The following is a 27,551-nucleotide window of genomic DNA, read 5'->3' as shown; positions in this document are numbered from 1 at the left end:
CGGTGCTCGGTGGAAGCGGGAAGCAAGCCGCTCATGGGATCGGAGCGTGTTCTGAATGCGGAAGTGGATTTTCCGGAGCGGGAGATCGTAGGGTAGTTAGACAGAAAAACAGGTCGTTAGCCGGGACGGGAGATCAGAACGTGGTCGGGCTCAAAAAACGAGCCGTACCAGGAGACAAACGGGAAAATCAGGAACGGACGAGTGGAAAACAGGTGACAAAACAGGACCGACGGGAGTCAGAGTCAAAAATGCTTGCCCTGTGAAAACAGGTTTGCTGACGGACTGACAACAGACAGGTGAAAAGACTGAGCTTAAATAGGACGGGGAACCAATCAGGTAACCAGCAGCAGCTGGCGCCAAACGAGCGGGCACAGGTGAACTTAATGAGTAATCATGACACATTAGTCTCGAAAATATAATATATCACCATCCAAAAAGAAATTCACTGTTTTTGTTTTAACGATTATTAACAAGAGAAAAAGTTATTTACTCTTTTAACACATATGCATACATGCACAGAACAAACACGTGTCCATTTGCAAATGACAAATGAGTCATAGCCCTAATGTAAACTTTCAGTATACTGTATGTGGCCCTCTCTTGGACCAGATGTGGTCAATTTACTGTGCCAGCCCAGGTGGATATTTAAAACTGACACAGATGAATGAATTACCAATATCCTTGAGCACAGGCTGCCCGCGGGAGGGATCAGGCCCGCCAAGGGGTTTTATTTGTCCCGCAAGACAATACTAAGAGAAATGTGCAAGAGAAAAATGAGATGCAGTTTTAATGTCTCTCAAGCCAGGCACCACTCGCATTGAAGCTGCAGTGGTATTTCTTCTCTCTCACTTCCTTTCTCCTAAATCAGTCCGCCCCCCCATGAGATTTTTTTTTCTAGCGTGTGTGCCCTAACTTAAATGGGTTTAACAACCCTGGGTTAGATGTTTCGGTTTTCCTTTATCTGAGGGCCACACACGTTTAGTTAATTAGCTAGAACAGGATTCCAAATACACTCTAAAAAGAATTTGGGATGCGTATTAAAGCCCGAGCCAACCTAAGCAAGACCAACTAAATTGATTTGAGGGACCGAGCCTGAAGAAAACCCGAAATTTCATATTGTCTTTGTGAGGACTTGGGAGGAGAAAGGGTGATTTTGGCCGACTCCTCCCCCACCGTCGCGCTACGCGGATCCTGCACAAAGGAAATGAAACAACAACACTGACGGGTGGATAATTAAAAAAAAAAAAAAAAGTCAGCGAGAGAAAAACCCGGCCGACATTCTAGGTCTGACCAGATCTGAATTTCGGGCGGGGCCCAAGATCTTACCTCAGGTAAGATTGTTTAAAAGTAGTATTATTTTTAGTAGGCGGCCCGGTGGATGAGTGGTTAGCGCATCTGTGGCACAGTTCTGAAGTCATAGGATCAAACCTTCCTGTGCGGAGTTTGCATGTTCTCCCCTTGCTAGCATGCATTTCCTCCATGCACTCTGGTTTCCTCCCACATTCCAAAAACATGCATGTCAGGTTAGTTAGCCGGTCCCTAGGTGTGAATGAGTCAGTTGTCTGTCTCTGTGTGCCCTGCGATTGGCTGGCAACCAGTTCAGGGTGTCCCCTGCCCACTGCCCAAAGATGGCTGGGATGGGCTCCAGCACCCCCGCGGCCCTACTGAGGATAAGTGGTGCGGATAATGGATGGATGGATGATTTTAAGTTAACACTGCAGGCCTCCAAAAAGGATCGTGCGGCAGTGCATATAACCAGCCCCTGTTTAGTACTTTAAACAACCTGAAATATGAAAATTAAGACAAGCAAACGAGAGTTTTGCATGAGCAGTATGTGACTCTATTTGCTACATCGATCCACATGCACTTCACTTACTCATTCTACTGCAATTGTTGCATAAAGACAGAACGAACCCAAACACGAGCATGCATTGATAAAATCCAGAATCTTAAGACCTGACTGCCTCAGACATTATGACATGTAAAACATAATTCAGGTAAGATAGCCCTCGCACTACAAAGTCAATTAACAGTCAAATTACACCCACCAAAAAGTAAATATGTACCTTTTTTCTGCACTATAAGCCGCATCAGAATATAAGGCGCACTCTTACAGATACGTTTTGATGCAATGCCTTAACTCATTTCACAGTCATTCCTCGAATACGAAAATACTGTAAACCCTATGGCAGGGGTCAGGAACCTTTTTGACCCAAAGAGCCATAAAAGCAAAAAATGTTTTAAAAAGAAATTGAGAGAGCCACGTCATATATTTTCAGACACAATTGAAAAAACTGCCAAACACGCTTTCTAGACAAAAGCTAATTCTTCAGCACATTTTATTTCACTGTGGGTCATTTGATGATTTAACCAAATGTATGAAATGATAATAATGCCAAATCCTGTGTCCCAAATCAATGTAAAAATGTCATTTACAATTTGTCTTCCACCTTCAGTTAAGAGTGTTGAGGCAATTTTTTTCCATGAAATTTGTCCTTAAGAACGGTTTCAAAACAATGTGCATGCAAAGTTCTTTTGTAAAAATGTCACAAATTACTGCAAACGATAAGCATATCATCATATTCACTTTCGGTGGAGACTGCACTGAGCAAGAGAGAGAAGGAAGTGCCTTGCGCTGTGTGCAGGGATCCGCCCACCTGTACTGCTCACCCAATCAAAGTCGTTTGCCAGCGTTTTATTTTATCAGTTTAAATGGTTTCTTATCGAACTTCTGCATTAAGTTGCTTCGGCTTTATATGGCCCAAAATCGGGATCAAATCACTTGACTTTGGAACGCCACAGAGAGAAGTGCAATAGTTACATTTTATTTCGGAGCCATATGTACTCATGAAAATAGCCATATATGGCTCCTGAGCCATAGGTTCCCTACCCCTGCCCTATGGTAACGCATACCTGTAAATACTGTATGCATTTCTAATGTTATATGCCTTTTTCTACAGTATATAAGACATGTTTTTAAATTTCTGGCCGAATTGGGTTTTTTAGGCGCGCCTTATATTACGGCAAATATATCTACCACAATCAAGCGTCCCAGTTGTAACGTCATACGTCTGTGCTGATGGCTGCGGAATTGGTGTAAAAATCGGGTTCTATGCCCCGTGTGGGCTCCCTCGGCAGGGATCCTCGGCCAACGGGCAAGGGTACAGACAACGCTCGGTTCTCGTAGTGCGTGGGCATGTACGAGACGCGCTCCCCCCCGTTGAGCGTCTCGTTCTCCACGTGGACGAAAAAAGGCGAGTGGATCGGGGAACAGGTGGGGCAGCTGCGCCGGCTCCCTGCCGGGGTTTTCCTGGGTTTGGGGTACGCAGGCTGCTCCGGGGTTGAAAGCGACAGCAGGCTGCTGCCGGTCCTTTCCAGGCCGGAAACGCTGCAGGTGTTGCATTCAAAGTGTTGCAGAGAGTTGGAGCCGCTGTCTGAGCCATTCTTCTTGCAGCAGTAGTACTGAACACAAAAAATAAATGAGACGCGAAATGATTTATAATGGAAGTCACACGTACAGTAAATCGAGGGTCTCCAACGTGAAGCCCCCTAAGGACAGTTGAGGTGCCCACAGACCTGTTCTGAAAATAGTTTACCAAGGCTGGACCATTAAGATTTTGTAAATTGCATTTTCAGTGTGTCTTTTCCGCAACAAAACATTGAATGGGGTAAATACTTAAAAGCTTCAGTCTGATTATGCACTGTAGTATTGTATTGTACAGCTAATTGAGTGCAAATATTTTTTGGGGTAAATTGTTTGTTGATGATGTTTTGGTTTTGTGCCCAAATAAAAAACAAACATATCTGCATTACGGTCAGAAATGAGAGGAACTGTTATTGGCATTTGTATATGCAGCTATAGAAAAATACACTCAAATAACAAAGTGTACCTGGAGTCGACAGTAACAGAGCACAGCGATGATACATAGAAGTATCACTGTGGCCAGTATTCCTCCAGTTATGACAACAGTTCCAGCTGTCATCCGACCAGCTCCCCATCAAACTCTGAAAAAAAGCACACGAGGTAATTTCATTACACATAATGAGAATGTTCGTGCCATTATTAATTTTTTGGGTCCCCAATGCACAATAAACACAACTACCTCACAGTTCTGATTTTCTGCAGGTCAAAATCTAGGCTCAGGTGTTTTCCCAGCTTTCATGGATGTTAAGAGCACGTCTGGCATCCGTTCATATTTCAAAAATCATGCAGGCCATGCTCATTGAACACAGTAAATTGCCAAAATGTGTGAGAGCAAATGCTTGTTTATATGCATAGCTTTCAGTTCAACGGCCAGCCAAGGAAGTAGTCATATAGAAGGGGATGGCTCTAAATATAGATGCATCCTGTTGATACATTATTCAACTTTATACTGTTTGCTATTCACATCTGCACTCAAACTATGTATTATTTATGTACATTTGCAGAGTTCTCTAGTCAAGGCTTATCTAATATATCTGCATACATGCGTCCGTTCTTGTGCACTGGTAGCAGGTGCTATGTTAGTTGGGGGTTAGGGGATCAATTAGAAAACAATCATATTTAACAAATGTTAACAATATTTATGGAGGTATAATCCTAATAAAGACTTACTGTATTTTTCTATTTGGACTAAGGTAATGGTATCATACTCACTTCTAGGTAAAGCTCTGCTTAACACCTGAAAAACAATATTTAAAAAAACATTTTTAAGATGACATATTTAGGGAAAGATGGACCATGTCACATTAAATCCACTTACATCAGAAGCACGTGCCTGGGTAACAGAAATGTGAATGAACTGAAGTCAGCTCAGAGGTTAAACTCTTGTGGCCACACCCTTGAATGAACATGATTTAGGGGGATATCTGTGCAAGAACAAAAACAAATGTTTTAGATCACTGATACAGTAAATCTTTGTATGCTGTATGCCCGCAAGATGGCAATAAAGAACCAAAATTGCCACTTAAAAGGCATTTACGTGTGCAATGCCTTTGGTGCAAGACGAGGAGAAAGGGGACACCAGAATGAAAAAAAAGAAACAAGGAAAGAAGCTCCCCAAAATACTGATGCAATATTAAGATTTGAGATGAAATTACATTCTGGAACGTTGTTGTATAACAGCAAAGTTATTTACATTTATATACGTTACATATTGCTGCCACACCAGGAAAAAAAACAAAAACAAATTATATTTATGTTTGCGCATACAATCTTTCATGTTTATAAATAACTTTCATATTTTGAGGTAATAATTATCAAATAAAACTGGGAAATTTACCATGTACAAAGGAGAAACTTTTCATGCAAAATTGATAAAAGTTGGGTGCATCGTTTGAGGTTTCCTTAAAAATGTAGAAGGTTAAAGGAGCTGTATGGTAGGGCTGCACGATTTTGTGAAAAAACCCAATTAAGATTATTCAGACCAGTATTGCAATTTCGATGCGATTTTCGATTTTAAAAGGAAAGTGCATTTTCTCTGCGAGTTTGGGCTTTTTTTGTAAGTACTTAACCCTTGGATCCATGACCTACCACGACATGCATTCTTCAATGAGTGGGATCGATAATTAGTGAGGGAAAGGAAAAGTCATGTCATACACATGTTTTATGAGGAATGCCTGGAATATGCCAATAGTACAACATTTTTATTTTATTTATTTTTTATCAATGGGGTCATTTGATCCCACTTATGCATTCAAGGGTTAATACTAGTGACATGCTTTAACCTGCCTGCGAGCTGTAAAACTTTTGAGAAGAAAAGACATGTCTGTATAATGTCATTAGCCACTGGTCCTTTTGAAGTCTCCAAATGGCCACTTTTGGAAACGCCTACACATTCACTGAGAAAAATGTGCAAAATACTAATGTTTAGTTTTTCAGCTTGTGATCAAATTTGACCTGGGACCAGATTAGGCTTTGTGCATTTGTCCCAGCTGTTTTCCAGCTAAAATGCTCATGCTCATCTTGCATGTAATTGCAAAAAATAATTCAGGCGAGAATGAAAGCCTACCATATCTGCGTGTTCCAATTTAGAATGTTCAATGTTAGTAGGATTTACCAGAGATTATTTCAGTTAGGGACAAAACTTCAGACTCTTGCCTTTGAAATGATACCAAAACCGTACAGATTCTCTAGACCAGGGATCAGCAACCTTTTCGGTGTGGAGTGCCACTTTCAAATTTCCTTGTAAATCAGTGTGCCACACCAAGATTAATGACTCGCACAAACTTTTTTTTATCTGTCATTTTACACCAGTCCAAATATACAACATGGATAGACATTTTAATTGTATAACTCAGTGTTTTTCCAAACCTTTTTGAACCAAGGTACCCTTATTTATAAAAAAGTTCTGAGGCACACCGTCCGTCTGTCAGGACCAGAACGGAGACAGGACCTACTCGCGTAACGTTTCTCACATTTTTATTGGGAAGAAGAGACAGGAGTGCACACACGATCCAGAGTTCGCTGGTCGCGGGAAGCAGGTTGCTCAGACGCGGAAGTGGTATTTCGGTGGCGAGCGATGGCGGTGTTGAGAACGGGAAAAGTCGAAAACCAGGAGAGGAGAGTAGACGTAGTCAAGATCAAACAGATCATAGCGGGAGAAAAACAAGAGCAAAAACACAGGACAGGCGAAAAAGGGCTTGCCGTGTACGAACGGAGATTCGCAGACAGACCGGCAAAAGGGGACTGACCCAACAGAGTTTAGATACTGACAGGGAGCCAATCTGTCAACAAGCTGCAGCTGGCGCCCACGGGCGGGACCAATTGGGCGCCATGGCAACCGTGACAGAAGCTGACGCCACACGGCGGGGCCAGTTGGGCGCCCTGGCAACTGTGACACCGTCGAAAATGTTTGAAAATGAAGTTATGTCAAATATTTCAATGTACTACCTAACTTTTTGCAACAAGAATTAACCAGAATCAACCATTCTTCACTAACCATGAACTACAATCAAAAAACAAGTGTAATGGACAGCTACCATACAAATCATCAATTATATCTTGTTGCAGAAAATATCAAAACTTGAAATAACAGCAGCAAAGCAGAAGGCACACGCGCTCACACACGCACACACACGCACGCTTCTATAAAATATTTGCCATCAGTAAATGGTTTTTCTGTGCTTTGCTATGCACTGAGCAATGTGATAGCTTGCTTCAGTGGTGGTGTTTTTAGCAGTGACAAAGGTCTTTAGGGCCTGAGTTTGTTTGCCGTACCTGGACGATGCGCGTGTTAATGTCACCGCCATGTCAGACTCATCCTTGAATTCATGTTTGTGTTTCGTCTTGTAATGACGTTTAACACTTGCTGTGCGAGGTACAACGCTCTCGAGCCATAATGCACAAAACAGCACAGTCATTTTTTGCACAAAGCCCCAGTCATCTGCCCACGCCCCTGGAAAGAACGAGATGTTTTCGCTCAAGGAGCCGTCATGATTCGTTCATTTATAGCGTGTGTTTTTCTTTGGCTGGTTTAAAACAGGGATTTTTCCTCCTCTGCGAGGCGCGGCGCAGACACACACTCAAACACAAAGCAGAGGAGGGGCGCTAACGTGAAGCCTCTAAATAACCTGATGCGCAACTGAAAATGTCTAATTTTCAGGAATTTAAAAAAAATATATAATCATTATTATTTTGCTGTCTGCAGATTTTAGGTAAATTTTTCAGGATTATTTAAATGTTAAATTTAAGTAAATAGCACCTTCTTCTGGTGAGCTTTGTTAGGGTTGCTGTCTATAAATACTTCAAAAAAAAAAACGCTTTATATTGCGATTCCACAATCGCACTACTCACAACGCATTTTTTTTCACCTTTTTAAGGTTTGGGGTGGCGTTTGAACTTTACTAAAAGCAGGTCTTTTCTTCCTTTCACCATTTTCATTGCAAAAAAAAAAAACAGCGGGGCTGAGCACGATGAGCCTCCAAGCCTCCGTTCCTCGAACCTAGCGTGTTCCACCCCCGAAAAGCCCTCATAAATGTAAGATTCAAGCCGATCACGCAACACCCCTTGACTTGATATTTCCAATGCAAATTCATATATTGCGTCTTTCATACTTTATTGTGACCGGACACCTGCTCTACGTTCTCCTGAATCACGCTAAAAGTTCGTGTCCTGCTCCTTCATCATGTTCTCTCTCTCTCTTGTTCTCACGCAGCGTTGTTTTCGCAGGGCTTTGATCAGTGCCGGCAAAAAAAACATCAACCAATATAAAATAGAAACTGTTTTAATTTGTTCGCTCACTCTCTCGCTCTCTCGCTTTCTGATTCTCAGTCGGTAAGTCAGCTAGTCAGTTCTAATCAAGGCAGCCAAGGAAAAAAAAGGCCGACACTAATTCGCGGAATTTCACTTTCCGTAGGTGATTCTGGTCCACATTAACTTCACAAAACAAAGGATCTCTGTATTTGGTAGCACAAAGTAAGCCTTAAAAAACGCCTAACTGATGATTATCACACTGGCTCCACTACATAAAATACAAACAACAACTGCTTCAAATTACCCGCTAAGATAAAAAAAGCACACCAGGGCCTCTGATCTGCACCTGCACGAGACAGGCACTGGGTTAATGTTGCTGTCAGAAGGCACTTTTACCTTTAATTATTTGTGGAGAACAAATAGCACACCCAGCTTGACAACACACTTTCTGCAGAGGCTGCAATCTCAGAGCCAACACACTCATGCAACCTGTCAGAAATAATAGATGACTTTTGGATTTAGGTTCATAATTTACTTGGAGACCTGAATTCGTTTTTATCTTTGCATCAGTGTGTGTGTGTAAGGTCCCAGCAGTTTAAAGCAAGTTAAATTGAAGACTTTTTAAGACTTTTACATGCCTTTTGAAATCAGATTTAAAACACAAAAAACACAAATATTACTTGCACACAATACATTGTGCCTTATAAAATGACTAAATTTTGTGCAGGCTTGGGGAGTAACGGAATACATGGAACGGCAAAAATGATGTTGGCAAGCTGTTTGGATTTATTCTCATTTTGTTTCTGTCGCATTTCATGTTAGTTTTGCCGGAGATCAAAGCCAGGAGAGAAAGCTTACCACGTGTTGTGAGTCATAATTTTATTAATATTTAGTTTCTTTTGTCTTTTATTAGCATATTTGGTACTGGAGTAATCCAAAAGTAATTGAAAGTAATCAATTTAAATTAACCCTACCCAACCCTGATGATTTTATATCATGACGTCTTAGTGTACTACAGTAACCTTGGAAATGGTGGTCCCAGCTCTTTTCAGGTAATTGACCAACTCCTGTCGTGTAGTTCCAGGCTGATTCCTCACCTTTCTTAGAATCATCGAGACCCCACGAGGTGATATCTTGCATTGGGCTCCACTCCGATTGAGATTGACCCTTATGTTTAGCTTCTTCCATTTTCTAATGATTGCTTCAACAGTGGACCTTTATTCACCAAGCTGCTTGGCAATTGCTCTGTAGCCCTTTCCAGCATTGTAGATGTGTAAAATTCTGTCTCTGTTGTCTCTGGACAGCTCTTTGGTCTTCGCCATGTTACAAGTCTTACTGATTGTTTGGGGTGGACAGGTGTCTTTATGCAGCTAACCACCTCAAACAGTTGCATCTAATTTAGGATGATACATAAAGTGCAGGTGGACTTCTAATGGGCAGACCACAAGGTCTTTCAGGGTCAGAATTTTAGATGATACACAGGTGTTCAAATACTTATTTGCAGCTGTATCACACAAAAAAATTGTGATTTCTGGATTTTTCTTTTTAGTTTATCGCTCATGCACTTTAGATGAAGATTTCAGACCCCTCCATGATTTCTAAGTGGGAGAAATAGCAAAAAAACAGGGTGTTTAAATACTTATTTTCTTCACTGTAACCCTCCTTTCCCTACATGAGCATAACCATGTCGAGTACCAGATGTCGGGAAAGGGAGGGTTTTCTTCCCTTTAACGTAGAATTTTGTGCGATTCAACTTCGCTAAATTTATAAGTCTTTGCAAATCCATTTTAAACAAATCTTACAGTATATGTTCAAGCAGCATATAGGACTGTTCAGTAAGCAAATTCATTTGAGCTTGCAGCAGGCCAGACTGAGAGTGAGATCTAATCTTGCATGCTCCATTCATACGAACATAATGACTTGACGCTGTGGCAGGAAACTCAATACAGCAGCAGAAGCAAATTAAGTAATGGGATAAATGTTAGCTGTAATTGGATTTTAGGGAATATGAGCTGACAATAACTGCCGGTTATCTCGGTTGTGTTTGCACACGCCTTGTTGCGCTACGGTAAACCTGTAAGGGATGAAACAAAAACTGTGTCCCTATAATTAGCATTGACTTGCATGGCTGACGCTGCTATCGGTTAGATAGTGTGTAAAAGGGAAAAGTGTGAAGCACATTGTAAAGCACTTTGGGAGGTCTTCATTGACTTGAAAAGCGCTATATTTACGTAATTGTTGATCATTGCATCGTGTTGGTATCAACATTTTCCAACATATATTCAACTTGATGAAAACCAATTGGAAAACTGTTTTCTGTAAAAGTTTGTAGATGAGATTTTAAAGAAAAACACTTTTTAAACTGATTTTAAAGCGACAATGTGTAATATTTGACCACTAGATGTTGCTCTATAGAGCATTGCTACCAAAATCTAATGCTACCAGCAGGGTGGTGGGCGATCATGTAAAATAAATACAAATTTCTTGACCTATGAGTATTTGAAAAAAAATACAGGTTTATATGATCACTATTTTTGTATTTCTGCTTATTATTCAAATCCACATTGTTTTTCTGTTGTATCTGTTGTGTTTCTTATTTAATTACCTGCTTCATATTTTCCTTTATTTTTGTGTGATATTGCTTTTTAATTAATATTGTTTATTTAATGGCTAAGATGTATTTGAGTTGGGTCATATAAACAATTGCCCAACACCAGTCTTATTTTAAGATATTGTACTAGTAACGGCTGCGAATATGTAAAACATTATTTATGGATTTAAATGTCGTATTAAATACCCTACCATATTTATTCATCTGTAATGCACACTCAAGTACAATGCGCACCCCTAATTTTTCAAATTTTTATCAAACTGCTCATACTAAGCATCGTAAATGACAAACATTGAATACGTGCAGCCAAAGTTAAAAATTGAAGCATTTTTTGACAACGTGAACTATTAACACAATACCAACATAAACTTTACAATGTATTTATTTAATGTCCTTTGAAGTCTGATTCTATATCTTTCAGGACTACTGTATCTTTTCTCAATTTTCTAACATTTGTCTCTGGCCACTTGTTGTCACAAGCCAGGAACGGAGACAGGACCCAATAGCGTTCGTTTTACTTCACGATCCGATGATCGTCGGTCACGGGTAGCTGATGGCAGGAACGCGGAAGTGGCACTTTCGTGTCGAGCGAGGATAGTCAAAGACAGCGAGAAAATGGCCGGGACGGAGGAGCAAAAGCAGAAACGGGTCCAGAAACAGGTCGGCAACAGGTATCAGACAGGAAAAAACATAGCAAGATAATGTCGGATAGTACAAAGCTTGCCTAGCTGAGGGCATAGGTTAGCAGACGGTCTGACGGCTTCCTCTTGGAAGACGGGGGTTTAAAAAGAGTTCAACAGCCAATCAGATCCCGCGGCTGTTGGCGCCAACGCAGGTGCCCCGAATCAGCAATCATGACAGTTGGATAGTGTTTAGTGCTCTCACTGCCACGACCTGGGTTCGATTCCCATTGCATGCAATGTTTATCGTTTGTCGTCTGCGTTATTTTCCGACTGGTCAATTATTACACAAGTAATAAACCAAAATCTAATCGATAACGCAATGTGACGTCTCTCGATTGTGTAATCGCAAGACATAGGATTTATCGTTCGCTGATTGCGATTTTTTCCCCTTTGTTAGTTGAGTGATGGAGCGTTTGCCCAACCAGAATTGTCACCATTTTGGTTTTAACAGCGCCGGCTAATCAGAGGCAAGTTTTTATAGGCACTAGCCAATGAAGATGAGGCAAAGTTTGCAAGCAGCACACCATGCCACATACCCACTGTGTCACAACAACCCTAACAAAGGGACAGTGTGTATTATTTAAAATTATAGGTCAAGAAAATTGTATTTATTTTACATGGTGGAATCCTTTTCTAGAAGTCAATGCCATGTTTCTCTGGTATCTTGCTGCAAAATTACGTTAGATAAAACAGGCCCATATAGTGGTCAAATATTACACACTGAGGCTTTAAGGTTCAAGCAATAGTCTGAAAATTCGGAATTACGTTTTTTCCATAATCCTGCAGCCCTACCGGGTATAAAGCGCACCCAAAGTTTTGAGTTATTTTTGAAGAAAAATAATCCAGCTCACAAGACAATGCCGAGAGGAGCGCAAGACAAAAATGAGCTGCAGTTTTAAATATCTCCACTTGATGTCACCCAAGCCAGGTACCACTTGCAAAGCACCAGTAGTAGTATTTCTTCTTCCCTCACTCTCACTTTACTTTTTCTCTCTATTTTTGCTCTCATTTTCTCTCTTTCTACCTTCTGTGCTTCTCTTTCTCTTTCTTTCTTGCGCTCTTTCTCTTTTATTTCTGAAACTCTTTACTTCTCTCCCTCTCTCATTTCCCTCTTTCTTTCTGTCTTTCTTTATTTTTCTTTATTTCTTTCTTTCTCCTTTCTTTTGATTTCTCTCCATTTTTTTTCTTTCTCTCTTTTTTGTTCTTTCCTTCTTATTTCCCTGTCTCTTTCTCACCCCCTTTCCTTTTCTCTCTCATGCACTTTTTCTCTTCTTTCATTCTTTGAACCTTTCTCTTACATTTTTCTCTTTATTTCTTTCTCTTTCCATCTCTTTCTTTATCGCTCCTGTTTTTCCCTTCCTCCCTCTTGTGTTCTTGATATTTCTCTCACTCTTTCTAACTTTTTATGTCTCTCTTACATTCGTTGTTTGCTCTCCTTTTGTCTCTCTTTCTCTCTTACTCTTCAACCTACTAGTCCTGCCCCCGAGAAAAACAATTCTAGCATGTGGCCCCCAGCTAAAATGAGTTTGACACCCCTGTTCTGGTGATAAGGGACTACTCAACAGTTGAATATTGGTCTGGAAAAAGTGGTATTAAATGTCTGTAACCTGTACTGACCAATAAAACCTTAAGAGAAAATGAAAAAAAACTTGCTCCAACTTCCCTTTTTTTGCTACTCAATCAAATCAAGTTTAGTGGAAAGGGACTGACAAGACTAACGATCCATCAAGTTAAATTACCGTATCGTTCCACGGGGTATTTGTGGGCAAATAATGCACCACTCCTCAGAATTATCCTTTTTGGGACAACCCACAAACAAAAGCACATGATTGATAGCTGTATCTAAACAACTCTGTGTTGGGACGTTAGACATGTTTTTATTGTTTTCGTCATCCAAGCGAATTCCTGCCCTGATGCAATAAACGTTATATTTATAAAAGAGGTGCGTCATTGCATGAGGTCAGCTTCAGTTCTTTTCTGAATTAAATGCACTCGATTTTTATATGTATACACAGGACAGATAAACGCACAATGCTGGAATTAAAATGGAAAGTTAGGCTCTTTTAATGAAACCCTCCCAAAAACAAGAGTAAAAAAAAAACCTTTTTGTTCGCAGCGGTGTATTATCCGTATATCACAATGTCCCATCCAATCATTTACTTCATGTCCAGAGACCAGAAAAAGACTAGAACAAAATCCCTTGCAAAAAACAAGTGCACTATGTCTGAGACATTTTATGTTTACAATGATCCCTTTAGGGCAGGGGTCTCCAAACTTTTTTAAGCGTCAAGCTACATTTTGCTACTTATTAGTGCCCATGGCACTCACGTTAATATGCATTCCTAAAATAAAAACTCATCTTGTACTACTCACTATGTTGTTAACACGTTATTACCAGGTTCATTCTATTGTAAGTAGAAATAGAGAGAAAAAAAACGGGAAAAGAAAGAGAGAATGAAAAAGAAAGAGTGAGAGAATGAGAGAGAAAAGAAAGAGAAAAAGACAGGACAGAGAAAAATAAAGAAAGAAAGAGTGAAAGAAAAAGAAAAGGAGAAAGAAATAAAGTCCACTTTTGACCACAGAGGAAGACCTCTCAAAGCACATCTCCCAAAAGTAAGTTACACTTAACTTTATTTATGTTTATAGAGCATATCATCTTAAGAAATGTTTATTTTTAGTACTAACCAAGGTAAATTATACAAGCCTTAAACATACATTCCATACAAAATTATAGCACTGAAGCAACATACGAACAAATTCAACCGTCGTCAAAATCTCATTCGTAAGTAGGGCAGCATCAATACACAACCACACACCACACTTATAATTGAGAAAAAAAACAGTGTTTATGTGAACTAATTTGAACTGTAGATATTCAAGTATACACATGAACAGATTATCCAGCAATTTTGCTGGATCAAAAAAAGGAATAGATTATAAACTTAAAACTTGCATCATACATTTTTTTTTGTGTGAGATCCATTATAAAGGAGCAAAGATTTGTCACGAACCAGGACAGGAAACAGCAATGAGAACCCAATCGCGTAACGTTAAATACAATTTATGGCGTTTAAGTAGTCCGGCAGCAATCTGTCAACGCGTTTCAGCTAGTGTCAGTGGGCGGGGCCAATTGGCCGCTGTGGCAACCGTGAAGGAACCTGGCGCCACACAGCGGGGACAAATTGGGCGCCATGGCAACCATGACAAGATTAAAAAATAATTAATAGTTGGTAATTCTCGACACCGGGTGGAAACATATGTTGGCCTGGAGAGAAATGGGCGCCACAGGCTGTTCTTGCCCAAGACACACAACAGGAAACGGTGCCCTTACAACCCGTGTGATTAGGGTTCAAACCAACCAAACAATTCTATTTGATATTTTTAGTTGTTACATTTTTTTTTCATTTTAGCATTTAAAAGCGTCATGTTTAAGACGAAAGTGGTTCTTTGACAAAAAGAAAAAAGGAACAGGAAACCTGCTATTACTGCAAGCATCCAGCAGATGGCACCGATGCACCATGAAAAGCTAAGGAACGCTCAACATTGTTAATACAAAAATGAGTGGCTGGATCTGTTGTTTTATTTTTTTTTTAGTTTTCATAGAAAATGCATTTTTTTGTAATTTCCTATAAACTGGCAGAGTCAACCATAGAAATTTTGCGGTATTTGATAGCATTCTATATGTCTTTGGTACTCATCTCTTATTTTCTATTCTAATTAATTAGAGTGGTAGAGCGCGTACTGGTAATATTTATTAGCTTCAAGCTGCAAGCTTCAATTGCGCATTCCCGTGCCCAATTTTAGAATAACGAAATTTCCGTATTGTTGATTTGGGATGTTACTAAACACATTGTAACAATCAGATACCCAGCATTTTCTCATTTAAATGCGAATCCAGATCAAAGCTAACTACCCACTCATCAACTTTAGGGACGACATTTCAGAAGTAATGAAGCTAAATGCAATTGAACAGATACCGAATAGTAAGTCAATTAATTTTGTATAAGGCGATGATGGAGGTACTTTAAGTGCTAAAGTGTAAGAGGCAGAATAAGGGCATGTTATTCTGCAGAAAACGGTGCGTCACTTAGTTTATGAGGTCTGCAGTTAGAATCACCGGAGTCCCTTCAACACTTCGCAGCAGTGCCGCATCACAGGCGAGGAAAGCCGTATAATTATTGTTCCTCCTTCCTGCTGGTCAGCACCGTAGCCACATAAAAGCAAATGAAATGGTCCAGCATCTATGAGGAACTAATGCACCACTACCACTACTTCATTAGCATACATTTCCGTGCACGTTTTGTGTGACAGTGACTAAACGAAGAAATTAGAACTGTTCGGACATATGTGGCAAACACTAACCTACTTATTGTTTAGCAAAAAAAAAAAACAAATGGCAAACTGTGGCAGTGATTTTTTTTTTGTTATTAGAAAACAAAAAAGCACAAAATATGATAATAATTCTGTGAACATTAAAGTTCCTTTTTTTTCTCCCTACTGATTATGAACATATAAAACGTGATTAATGTATTGCTTATTCATTATGTCACGACCAGCACTTAGGGTAGACCCAATCGCGTAACGTTTACTCACAAATTTAGTAAGATAGAGGGAAATTCAGCGCCCACGATCCAGTGCTTGCTGGACGCGGGAAGCAAGCCGCTCATGCAATCGGATCGTGATCCGAATACGGAAGTAGATCTTCCGTAGCGGGAGATGGAGCTGTCAAGGACGGAAAAACAGGTCGATAGCCGGGACAGGAGAGCAAAAACATGGTCGGGATCAAAAACCGTTCGTAAGCCGGGATGGGAAAGCAAACGTGGTCGGGTTCAGAAACAGGTCGGAGTCTGAGACAACGGGGAGATCAGGAACGGACGGGTGGAAAAACGGGTGCAAAAACGGGAGAGGCGGGGGAGTCAGGGTCAAAATGCTTGCCTTGTAACAACAGAGGTTTGCTGACGGACTGACAACCGGCGAGTGAAAGGACTGAGCTTAAGGACGGGGAACCAATCATGAAGCCAGCAGCGGCTGGCGCCAAGCGAGCATCACAGGTGAAATTAATGAGTAATCATGACACATTAATCAATTTACGTACTGGTTTGGCACATGTCAGGAAATCGGCAAAAAAATCTATTTATTTCCTGAAGTGTGATTATACCTGTAAACCTGAGCCAAATGCTCCCCTTATTAATGATTGAAATTCCCCATTTGTGATAAATAAACCTTACAAACACAACGTGGTACCTATTTATTCACAGCAAGACTGATTATATAGAATTAAAAAAAAAAATAAAATTGTGAAAACAAGTGTATTTAATTTACCAAATAAACAACACAATTCTTTCAGCATCCTTCTTAGTAAGGATCAACCGACGGGGGGTTTTCAGGGCTGAAAAAAAAACTCACGGAAGGGTGTTAGGCAGTTTGGCCACTTTGAGTCGCTGTACATTTTATGGTCACACTACGCCGTACAGGGAGATTAAGCGGTCAAATATTACACAGTGTCCCTTGAAGTGTGTGCTCATTTTCAAATCTAAAAGCTATCTAAAATATTGTCTGATTACTATTTGTTGTTGATTCATTGTTATACATCAATGTTAGCTTGATTTGGACTTCAAATTGCCCTTATTTGTGAATGTTGATGGCCACCAATTCACCTTGCCAAAATACACTGCTGGGATACCTATTTACACACAAAATAAAACCCTTTAAGATACGTACACAAAATAAGATTATTTGAGTCTGAGCAAATAAAAAAAGCAAAAATGATATAGTAGTTCGCACTCAAGGATGACGCTCTTTTATCATTTAGAGTGAAACTCACCAGAACGGACATTAAATCAGATAATGGGAATGAATTTGCCTTGAGACATGCTGCAGATAGCATGGACGATGTATGCGCTCTGCCCAACAGCTGCTGTGCAAACCAGAAACACTGCAAGATTTTTTTAGTTATCCTAGTGTTCCCCCTATTTATGCCCGAAATAAAAATAATGAACAAATCCATTTTTTTTTTAAATAGCGCCTGCAGGGCAATGGTTTTGTCTAATAAGTTCACAAGTGTAATTGAAGAGGGAGTCTTTGATTTGCCATACATTCAAACTTTACTTTTTGGGACTGTGCAAAAAAGGATTTTACATAATTGATAGGTTTGTACATATTTAAAATAAGAAGGGAAGTCATAAATTGATTTATTACTTGAAAGGAAACCCTGAGAGGACCAACCCCCTAGATAAGAAATTCCAAACTTGTCAAGACTTGCCCATTGCTCCCACCTGCGCTCTCTCATTTAGTCCCAGCTGTCCCTCGTTTCCTAATTGGTTCTCCTCGTATTTAAACACGTCACTTTCATTCACTCCTGGTCAGTCTGTCAGTGAACCTCTGCACCTGCAAGGCAAGCACTTTTTGACTCTGGCTCCGTCTATCCCGCACCGTCCCATCCTGTTTCCCGCTCGTCTGTCCTTGGCTTACCAATCGTATCCGGTTACCTGACATGTCCCGATCTCCGACCACGCTATATTCTCCCGTCCCAGCTGCCCGACTTGCTTCCGTCCTCCGACCATGCTCCGATCTTCCGTCCCTGACTGCCTGACCTGCTTCCGATCTCCGACCACGCTTTGTTCGTGAGGGCTTCCTGCTCCTCCTGTCCAGCGAGCACCGGATCGCTTTTGTTTGTTTCCCCGTGCTTGACTTCCTCGATTCTCCAATAAAGCTTGAGGTGAAACGTTATGTGTTTGGGTCTACTCTCTGTTCTGGTTCTGACAAAACTGTTCTAAAAGTGCTTCCATATCCAACCATCCATTTTCTGTGCCGTTTATCCTCAATAGGGTCGCGAGGGTGATGGAGCCTATCCTAGCCAACAATGGGCAGTGGATAGAGGACACCCTGAAATGGTTGCCTGCCAGTCACAGGTCACACAGTGACGGACAACTTCCACACTCATTCACACCTAGAGACAATTTGGACACGGCAATTAACGTGACATGCATGCTTTTGAAATGTGGGACGAAAGCGGAGTGCCAGGAGGATTTTTTTATTAAATCTGCTATGTTACCAAAGCAGATCCGACCCAAATGGTGTAGATATCAAAGAAGAGCAACAGGATTGGCCGATGGTAAACATAATGTTAATAGTCCATCAATTTCAAAACAGAAAACAACACTAAGGTGTAATAGTCAACTTAACGAATTGTCATCCTATGCCATTGTCTTTGCAAATGTCTAATATTAAAAACAATACACTTCTCAACAATCATCTAGCCCAAATTGTGAACATTGCGTGTTGCAGATCAGGGCTCCGACTCACTTCGGCAATTAGCATGAAAATGAAAAAAAAAAAAATGATCTTGTTTGAGCTTCAAACAGAGCTTGCATAAGACAGCTACTACAAAATCTGTGCAGATGAAGTCAAATGAAGTTAAGGAGTTAGTTCTTATAAAACTTGAGTAGTTCTCCAGGGTAAAGAGATTCAGTTCAAACTCTAAGTATCAAGTTGTTTTTCTTTTTTATTCTCATTTGGCCAACTTAAGAGAAGGTGGAATTCGTGACTGGGAAACCAGAGGAAATGGTTCACATTTACCCGAGGGCTACTTGTAAATATTTGATGCATTTGTTTTATCCATGATACTCCATGCCTGTGATTCAATTAAGTGGATTTTTTTATATTATATATTGGCATGGCCTCACAGGAAGTGTAATTGTAAGAATATAACTTAATAAAAGGGATCATTTGATGGTTACTCTTTTCTTAGAACGATAAGGGAAATATCCTGATATAACTGCCATAGGTTACTCATCTGTCACAATATTAGGAGCAGAGTTAGAGAAAAAGGTTGCTTTAAATTTTTTTGTGGTTTTGCATTTCCATGTGATTAATTTGAATTCATATTTTGATTAAGCCCTGCGATTGGCTGGCAACCAGTTCAGGGTGTCCCCTGCCCACTGCCCGATGATTGCTGGGATGGGCTCCAGCACACCCCGCGACCCTACTGAGGATAAGCGGTGCAGCTAATGAGATTTTGATCAAGCATATTTTGGATTTATATTGAGGATCAATGCAATGATAATAATTGTGATATTCACGTACAGCATTGCGCAGTATTTGTGTTCAGCCTCTGATTCCATCTACTGTGCACCAAGGTCACAGTTGACTGCAAATGTATGCTAAGATAGACCCACTCCTGTCATTCTGAGGGGTTGTCAATATTTTATAGATAGCTTGTTCTTTGGCGTGTCTTAGATGCTAAACACATCAACACTAAAGAACCCTACAGACACAAATAAACAATACAAAGAAACTGCGAGATACATTTCTTGCTCCTCAAAGTAGTTTTTGAGGTCTTTGTCAAGTGAAGCTGTGGCTGTGCCTAGTCTCTAACCATGGAAATATAAAATTAAATTATATTAAATCGTTATGTTTTTTTCCATTCCATTATTTGCACCGCTTATCCTCAGTAGAATGGCAGGGGGTGCTGGAGCCCATCCCAGCTATCTTCGGGCAGTGGGCAAGGGACACCCTGAACCGGTTACCAGCCAGTCGCAGGGCACACAGACACAGACAACTCACTCGCTCATTCACACCAAGGGACAATTTGGACCGGCCAATTAACCTGAAATGCATGTTTTTGGAGTGTGGGAGGAAACCTGGAGGAAACCCACACAAGCGCGGGGAGAACATGCAAACTCCACACAGGTAGGTTCGATCTCATGACCTCGGAACTGTGCCACACACGCGCTAACCGCTGTGCTGGCGTGCTGCCCATGGTTATATTTATTCAGTGTTAAAGTTATTTCTCATTTAACTTCACATTTTTGGGATTTATTTTTGAAATTATATTATGAATGTTAAATATACAAAAGGTATATAACATATTACTGTGCTAAGTATCTGCAGATACAAAGTAAGGCATGAAATTACCTTGCCTCATGGCAGAGGGCGATAGTGAATTGAAGGATTCTAAAATAGTGCATAGCTCAGCCCCAAACAATAGAAATAGAGATAATATTAGCAAGCTAGCAGCAAGTCAAGCCATCCAGTAATATTTTTGTTTATGCAAGGGCCTTTTCTTAATGGAGGATTTTTTTTTAAACTTTTGATTATTTTATTCAAAAAGACCAGAGCATATACATTGTTTGTAAGGTAAGACAATATAAAACATATGATTGTCTTGTACAACAGTTCATATATATTGCTTTCTTAATCTGCCAAACGATGAAGAGGTTGTAGGTTTATTAATTTCCCTCACCAGAAACAAACCTCACAGCACGTCACTGAGGTGAAACATTGTTTAATGCCAAGATTTGCTCAATATAAATCAGCAATAGAAATCCTTTCTGTTGCTCACCACTGATTTTCTTTCATTAATACTATCAGCTCAAGTGTTATTTTGAGCCAGCAGTTTTCTTTGAAATTTTCATTATGAGTAAAATGTTTTTGCCAGCAGCCTGCACCATCTAGAGTTAGTGAACCATACAATGCAGAGAATGGAAAATATTGTCACAAACTAATTGATTATTAAATATTTCCATATGGTAAGAAAATAAGTAATATGGGTTTTGGTGCTTTTTCAAAAACAATGGTTTTACATTGGTAAAAGTTATGAATTCTGTAGTCCTACGTAAAAGCAGACTGATAAATTTCATTTGGGAAAAGAAAAGGAAATCAAACTTTTTTAAACTAACATTTCTCATCTCATCTCATCTCATTAGCTGCACCGCTTATCCTCAGTAGGGTCGCAGGGGCGCTGGAGCAGTGGGCAGGGGACACCCTGAACTGGTTGCCAGCCAATCGCAGGGCACACAGGGACAGACAACTCGCTCGCTCATTCACACCTACGGACAATTTGGACCGGCCAATCCACCTGAAATGCATGTCTTTGGAATGTGGGAGGAAACCGGAGTGCCCGGAGGAGACCCACGCAAGCACGGGGAGAACATACAAACTCCGCACAGGAAGTCCGGTAGCTGGATTTGAACCCACGCGCTACGGAATCTTAATTATTTCATTTTATGCACTGTAACTTTAAAACACCATTCCATTATGTAATACTAGATTAATGATGAAAGCAATCGCTTGTTCCAACCCTGCTTGCCCTGTGATGACATACACAGCAGTTTGCTGCTCACTACTCAATGACAATTCACCAACTAAGAGAACTTTTTAAGCATGCAAAAAAATAATTATGAAAACCCGAGAAACCCAAATGTTTTTTTAAAAACTTGTCTGACCACCAGGCTAATACATATCTGGCTGACACTGAAAAAAAGACAATCTATGACTAATGAATTTTTGAGCTCTGAAACCTTCACAATACGAACCAGTACAAATTTGATCACGGGCCCTATCTGGCCCGCATGCCGGACTTTGGACATCCCAGTCCTAAAACATAAACATTATGCAAGATCCAATATTGATGAACCAAAGAACTGGATAAAATGTTCTTGTCCCGTGAAAAACTCTTTGGCTGCCGTTTATCTTGATGAAATTATAAGTTCATATTCAGTTTACGTAGTTACAACCAACTGTCACATGTGATAGGCCTGATTGCAGACACCTCTGGGAAATCTTTTCATTTCCTGTTGTATCGCATCTACCCGAAGAAGAGAATTTAAGATGTGTGGCCGGCATCAGTGTGTGTGTGTCTAAGTAAGGAAAGGTTTTGCAGAGAGCGAAAGAGGCTGCGATACAGTTATCTATTCTGGCTGAATTTCTCAGCATCCCTCAGTCAGAAGTGGGTCAGAGCACACAGCGCCCGCTATTGTATGGACTTTCTTCAACCTTAGGTTTCTGTCATGCATGAATGTAATAGACCCAAAAATTCATCAGCATTCCCAAATCAGCATAAGGAAAATGTACTCTAACATTTTAGTACTGATTCCATTAACATACTGAATACAGACAATGATTAGGTAATTGGAATTAAATGAATATGAATACCAACACTGATTATGATTTCCAATTTGGGCAATCAACAATTCCACAAACCTAAAATATTAGCAGAAATGTGATTTTTTTTTTTTAATGATATAATATTACCCTGTGACATACTCAGCAGTAATGTTGCACGATTAACCGAAATGCAATTGTTATAGCGATGTGACGTAGTGCGATTGTGTAATCGCAAGACACTGACATTTTTTTTCAAGGAATTATAATTTAATTTTGTTCTCCATTTGTTATTTGAGTGATGGGGTGTTTAGCCAACCAGGATTGTCACATTTTGGGTTTTAACGGCAATGGCCAATCAGAGGCAAGTTTTAAAGGCACTAGCCAAAAAAGGTAAGGCAAAGTTTGCAAGCAGTGTGCGAGTGACTGTGATAAGGTGGTGTAGGCGGTCAGTCAGAAAGCCGACTGGCTAGGAAAAGAAACGACAGCACAACGCAACAGCTAGTAGCCTTAGCGGCTTGTTACAATAAAAAAAACTGTTAAGGTCTAGCGCGCCTCCATCCACACCTAATTGGTTTGTAACTGGGACAAGTGTGTCCAATCACCCCACAGTTATCCTTAATTAGCCTAACCCCTTATAATGACATTTTGGACAGCACTCAAGGTCGGGTGACTTTCCACCTTTGTTTTCAACCATCCCCTTTTTTAGTCCGTACTGCTTACTGAGATTTGTTGTTTGGTTCAGACCGTTTCTTCTTGTCTTTGACCATTTGTGTGTCCACCGCGAAATCCGAACAATTTTTCATTTTATTTTTTTCGGGGATCTCAGTGTATCTGGTCTGAGATCATACATTAGTAGGGGTCGTAAACCTATTGCTCAGAATCCATATATGGCTCTTTGCCTGAGTACATCTTGCTCGGAGATAAAATTGTGACAATTTTTCTCCATGTTGTCTCATATTCAAACAAGTTATTGTAGTGCACAGGAAGCCGGACTAACAGTGAAATGTTTAGTAGTACGATTCCATCCAGTATACAGTACTGTATATAGGGCACATTTTAACTAGTTTACAATCAAGGTGTCCCAACAACAGAACCCGTTTTTCCTGTACATTGTGAAGTATTTTATATTTTATTTATTTTACTATAAGGGATTTTATACAATTGTATACAAATTACAGTTATTGAATGCAATGAAGATTTTTCACAGAGGAGGCTTAGGTTCGATGACAGGTCGCGCCGTTTCGAGTGTGGAGTGTTTTGGCTGGGGAATTTTGATAGTGGGGCGCTTACGAAGGACTTAGGCCTTGTTTTGATAAACGTTTGGCATTGTTTTGAGCTGATATGAGTTTTCTTTAGACGTAGTGGCGCCTTTCAGCGAGGAGGTGGTGAAGCTGGCATGGGAGGGGCCTTCGTGACGCACCGGTCAGACGAGGTGGCAAATAGGTGGAGGCCACGTGAGGAGTCGGCCTGCCCCAGGGGAGGAGTCAGCACGCCCCATGTGGGGGGGGCGATGCGCCGGCTTTTGAAAAGACGTGGGCAGAGGACGGAAGACGGAAGAAGAGATGGGAGATCAGATCGACAATGAGAGGGAGGCTCGAAGAAGACTAATTAGACAATAATTTGGCTATCGATGGAATTCACTCAGTTAAATGCTTTAAGAAAATAAATCTGCCCCCGGGTGGAAATGCCGGTCTCTTGTCAATATTTTCCCTCAATTAAGAAACGAGCATGCATTGTTAGGAGAATGAAGTTTGTGTTTGATTAATGGAGTCAGATAACCAATTCGAACAATTTGGTAAAGGATACATTTTTTTAACAGTTTTTTCCCTAACAATTGCTAGGGAATCCTCTAAATGGAAGCTAATTTAGTAATCCATGTTCAATGTTGAGACATTCTTTGATTAAAACCCTTAGAACAAACTGTATAAACTCCAAAACGCCAGCAAGGTACTGAAGGCAAACGGACTTTAATAATCTAACAGTACCCAGAAGAATTTGATTGGGTGAGTGGTAGGAATGGCGGAGCTATGCACAGAGCACAAGGACTCCCTTCTGTCTCTCACCCAAAGCTGTCTGCGCCAAAGGTACATAGTCTGGTATCCACGTTTGTAGAATTCTGTGGCATCTTTACAAAAGAACTTTGCTCCCACCTTGAAACCATTATTTATGAGAATAATGACGGTCAAAATGAGCTTAATACTCTTAAATGACTGTGGGAGGGAGACACATTTTAGAAGTACAGTATTTTTATATAGGACACAGGCTCTGGCATTATTGGTCGCATTATTTCATAAATTTATCAATTAATAAAGCATCACATTGTGAAATAAAATGCACTGAAGAATAAGCTTTTGTCTGAAGACTGGGTTTAGTGGTTTTGTTGAATTTTGTCTTGTAATATATAGAGTGGCCCTCTCCCCTGCAACAGAAAAATCAAAACATATTTTTTTTTTTATGGCTTTCTAAGTCAAAAAGGTTCCTGACCCCTACAGTATAGCATCATTGCTACTTTTGGTATGTGTGTGTGCGTGTATTCGTGCTCTTTAGTATTGTATGCTGTTGAGATTGTCATGATTGTTTTCTGTTATTAGTGTCAATAAATTTGTTCAAACCAAAAAAATATATAATGAAATTGTGAATATGCTTGATTGCTATTAAGATTTTCGAGAAGGGTTGTTCAAACCTCACATTGTGTTTGCTGTTAAAAACGTCATATTGAAATATAATATTGTGAATGTGCTTAATTGCTGTTGAGATTGTCATGATTGTTTTCTGTTATTAGTGACAATAAATTTGTTCAAAACAAAAAAAAATGTGGTAAATGGTCTGCATTCATAAAGCGCATTTCAAGTCAATGAAAACCTCCCAAAGTGCTTTACATTGTGCTTCACACTTACCCATTCACACACACACACTCACACACCAATAGGGAGTGAGCCATGCAAGGCGCCTACCTGCTTATTGGGGGCATTAAGGATTCAGTGTCTTGCCCAAGGACACTTCGACATATATCTATTCATAATACTCCAAAATGGGTAATAATTTAAACGTGTAGTAATCAGTTCTTCTTAAAAGTTCATGATTCAATTGATAATTGACTAATTGTCGGTTGACTTCGAAAACCATTTTTACCAGTTCTTGGTAATAAGAGCACACATGTGACAATCATTTAAAAGTAATCGTTTTTCGAGTGACAAAGGAGCACACATGAGATTCTTATATATCAGGAAGCTCAAACTGGGGAGAATTATTTTCCCATTTTGAATGTCATAAGAGCAACTAAACGTTACCAAAACGTGAACAAAAACTTGAACTACGATTAAGAAATTCGCTTCGTTTCCTACCTGAGATAGTTACATGGCGCCCTCGTTTCTCCTCTTAATCGAAATGAGCTCGTCAAGGCAGCATCCAAACTCGGTTAAGAAATCCAAATCCACCGCCCAAAGAAAGCTCAGAGAAGCTGCCCGCGTTGGTCAATGACAGCGGACGCGGAAAAGTCGAGCATGTCGCCGAAGGACAAAACTTGAATCCAAGGAACAATAGCAGCTTTAAAAGCGACAAACAACAGCTATTGGGAAGCGCGAAGATCTTCAAATCAAAGCGTCCGCCAGAAGAGGACCGAGGAGGAGATGGAGGAGGAGGAGGCGCAGAAAAAAAATGGAGCCGCCCTCAAAATGCTCATAGCTGTGGATGAATACTTGAGCTCGTTACTGATTAATCCTATATCGATATCATTTTCAAACCAAGAGCTACTTTTTTTCAAACTAATTAGCGCCCAGATTGCTGTGAGTTTTTAAGATACCAAATTGTTGTTACTATCGTTAGGAATTTAATATATTAAAAATGTATCGTTTACCAAATTGTTTGAATTAGTTATCTGACTCCATTAACCAAACACAAACTTCATTCTCCTAACAATGCATGCTCGTTTCTCTCTGGGAAAAGATGGACAAGAATAGCTGACATTTTCACACGGGGGCAGATTTAATTTCTTAAATAATAAACTAAGTGAATTCCATCGAATTAGCCGAATTATTGTCGCTCAAGGCTTCGTCGAGCCTCCTCTTTCGATTGTCCCTCTCGTTCTCTTGCCTTTCTCGATCTTCTGAAGTTTTTCCTCTGCCCACGCCTTTCTCCCAATCTGGCGTGTCAGCTCCTCCCATGGGGCGGGCCAGAGACTCCCCACGTGGGCTCCACCTCGTTTCCTCGATGTCTGAAGAAACTTAAAACAACACCAGGCGTTTCCACATCATCAGGGCTTTGTTCTCCAAACATCGCCTGCCATCAGCGTCAGAATTCTGTTATCAAAATTCCCCAGCCAAAACACTACGCACTTGGAACGGCACAACCTGAAGCCCACTCAGTGAATATCTTTTGCATTAAATGGAATTTGTATTTGATCGTATAAAATCCTTCACTATGTTATTTTGCTATTACTACAGCCATAATCCGGCCCAGGGGCCAGATTTGGCACATGATCTAAATTTTACTGGCCCGCGGCCTCTGTCATAAAATATTCATTTCTCACCTGACAGTAATGTTGACCACAGTATAAAATAAATTTGGATCCCAAAAAATAATCACCATGGCCCTTTGGCCACCTTGCCGTTGGATTTCTGCATGAATTTCAACCCACACCATTTCCGACACGGTCAAGTCAAGTCATGTTTGTTTGTGACGCCTCAAAAGAGTCTCAAAGGGCTGCACAGACCACAGATTATTGCATGTTGACACACAATCATCAAAGAGGGTTGGCGTATATAGAAACATTAATTTATTGTAAAATAAAGTTATCCTAAAGCAATGTGTCGTTAGATTGGTGACAATTACGCAAGCTTAATATCTTATACAATAAAGGAATATTCTATTCTATATTCACAAAATGTGTTTGATGCATACAATAAGTTTTGTGTATAAATAATGCTTCGCATGTCAAAAATAGGTAGATCATTTTTTTCTCGCGTATGATCACAGCAGATATTCAAGTTTGCACTCTCTCTCACACACACACACACACACACACACACACACACACACACACACACACACACACACACACACACACACACACACACACACACACACACACACACACACACACACACACACACACACACACAAACACACACACACTTGGTAGGTCAGCAAACTCCATTTTAATGTTGGCTGCCCAAAATTTTGGGTTTAGGTGCTCTGG

General features: G+C 40.2%; 1 protein-coding gene across 2 annotated transcripts; it reads right to left on the bottom strand.

Moving 5' to 3' along the window:
* Positions 1-26,110, bottom strand: LOC148355338 (protein FAM163A-like). Of its 2 annotated transcripts, XM_088350395.1 has the most exons (5): positions 25,699-26,110; positions 4,743-4,848; positions 4,637-4,661; positions 3,891-4,005; positions 1-3,462 (listed from the first exon to the last, which is right to left on the bottom strand). In XM_088350395.1, exons 4-5 carry the CDS (start codon positions 3,981-3,983, stop codon positions 3,064-3,066), a joined length of 492 nt encoding a protein of 163 aa, XP_088206521.1. In that variant the 5' UTR covers positions 3,984-4,005; positions 4,637-4,661; positions 4,743-4,848; positions 25,699-26,110; the 3' UTR covers positions 1-3,063. The 2 variants fall into 2 exon arrangements, with proteins under 2 accessions (XP_088206521.1, XP_088206522.1); XM_088350396.1 differs by lacking the exon at positions 4,637-4,661.
* Positions 26,111-27,551: the final 1,441 nt, after the last annotated feature.

The sequence above is a fragment of the Urocampus carinirostris genome, chromosome 12 (genome assembly GCF_059441175.1).
Source record: "Urocampus carinirostris isolate Australia breed hairy pipefish chromosome 12, RoL_Ucar_1.0, whole genome shotgun sequence".
Lineage (NCBI taxonomy): Eukaryota > Metazoa > Chordata > Actinopteri > Syngnathiformes > Syngnathidae > Urocampus > Urocampus carinirostris.
The sequence above is the reverse complement of the archived record's forward strand: the minus strand, read 5'-3'. Positions and strand labels throughout refer to the sequence as shown.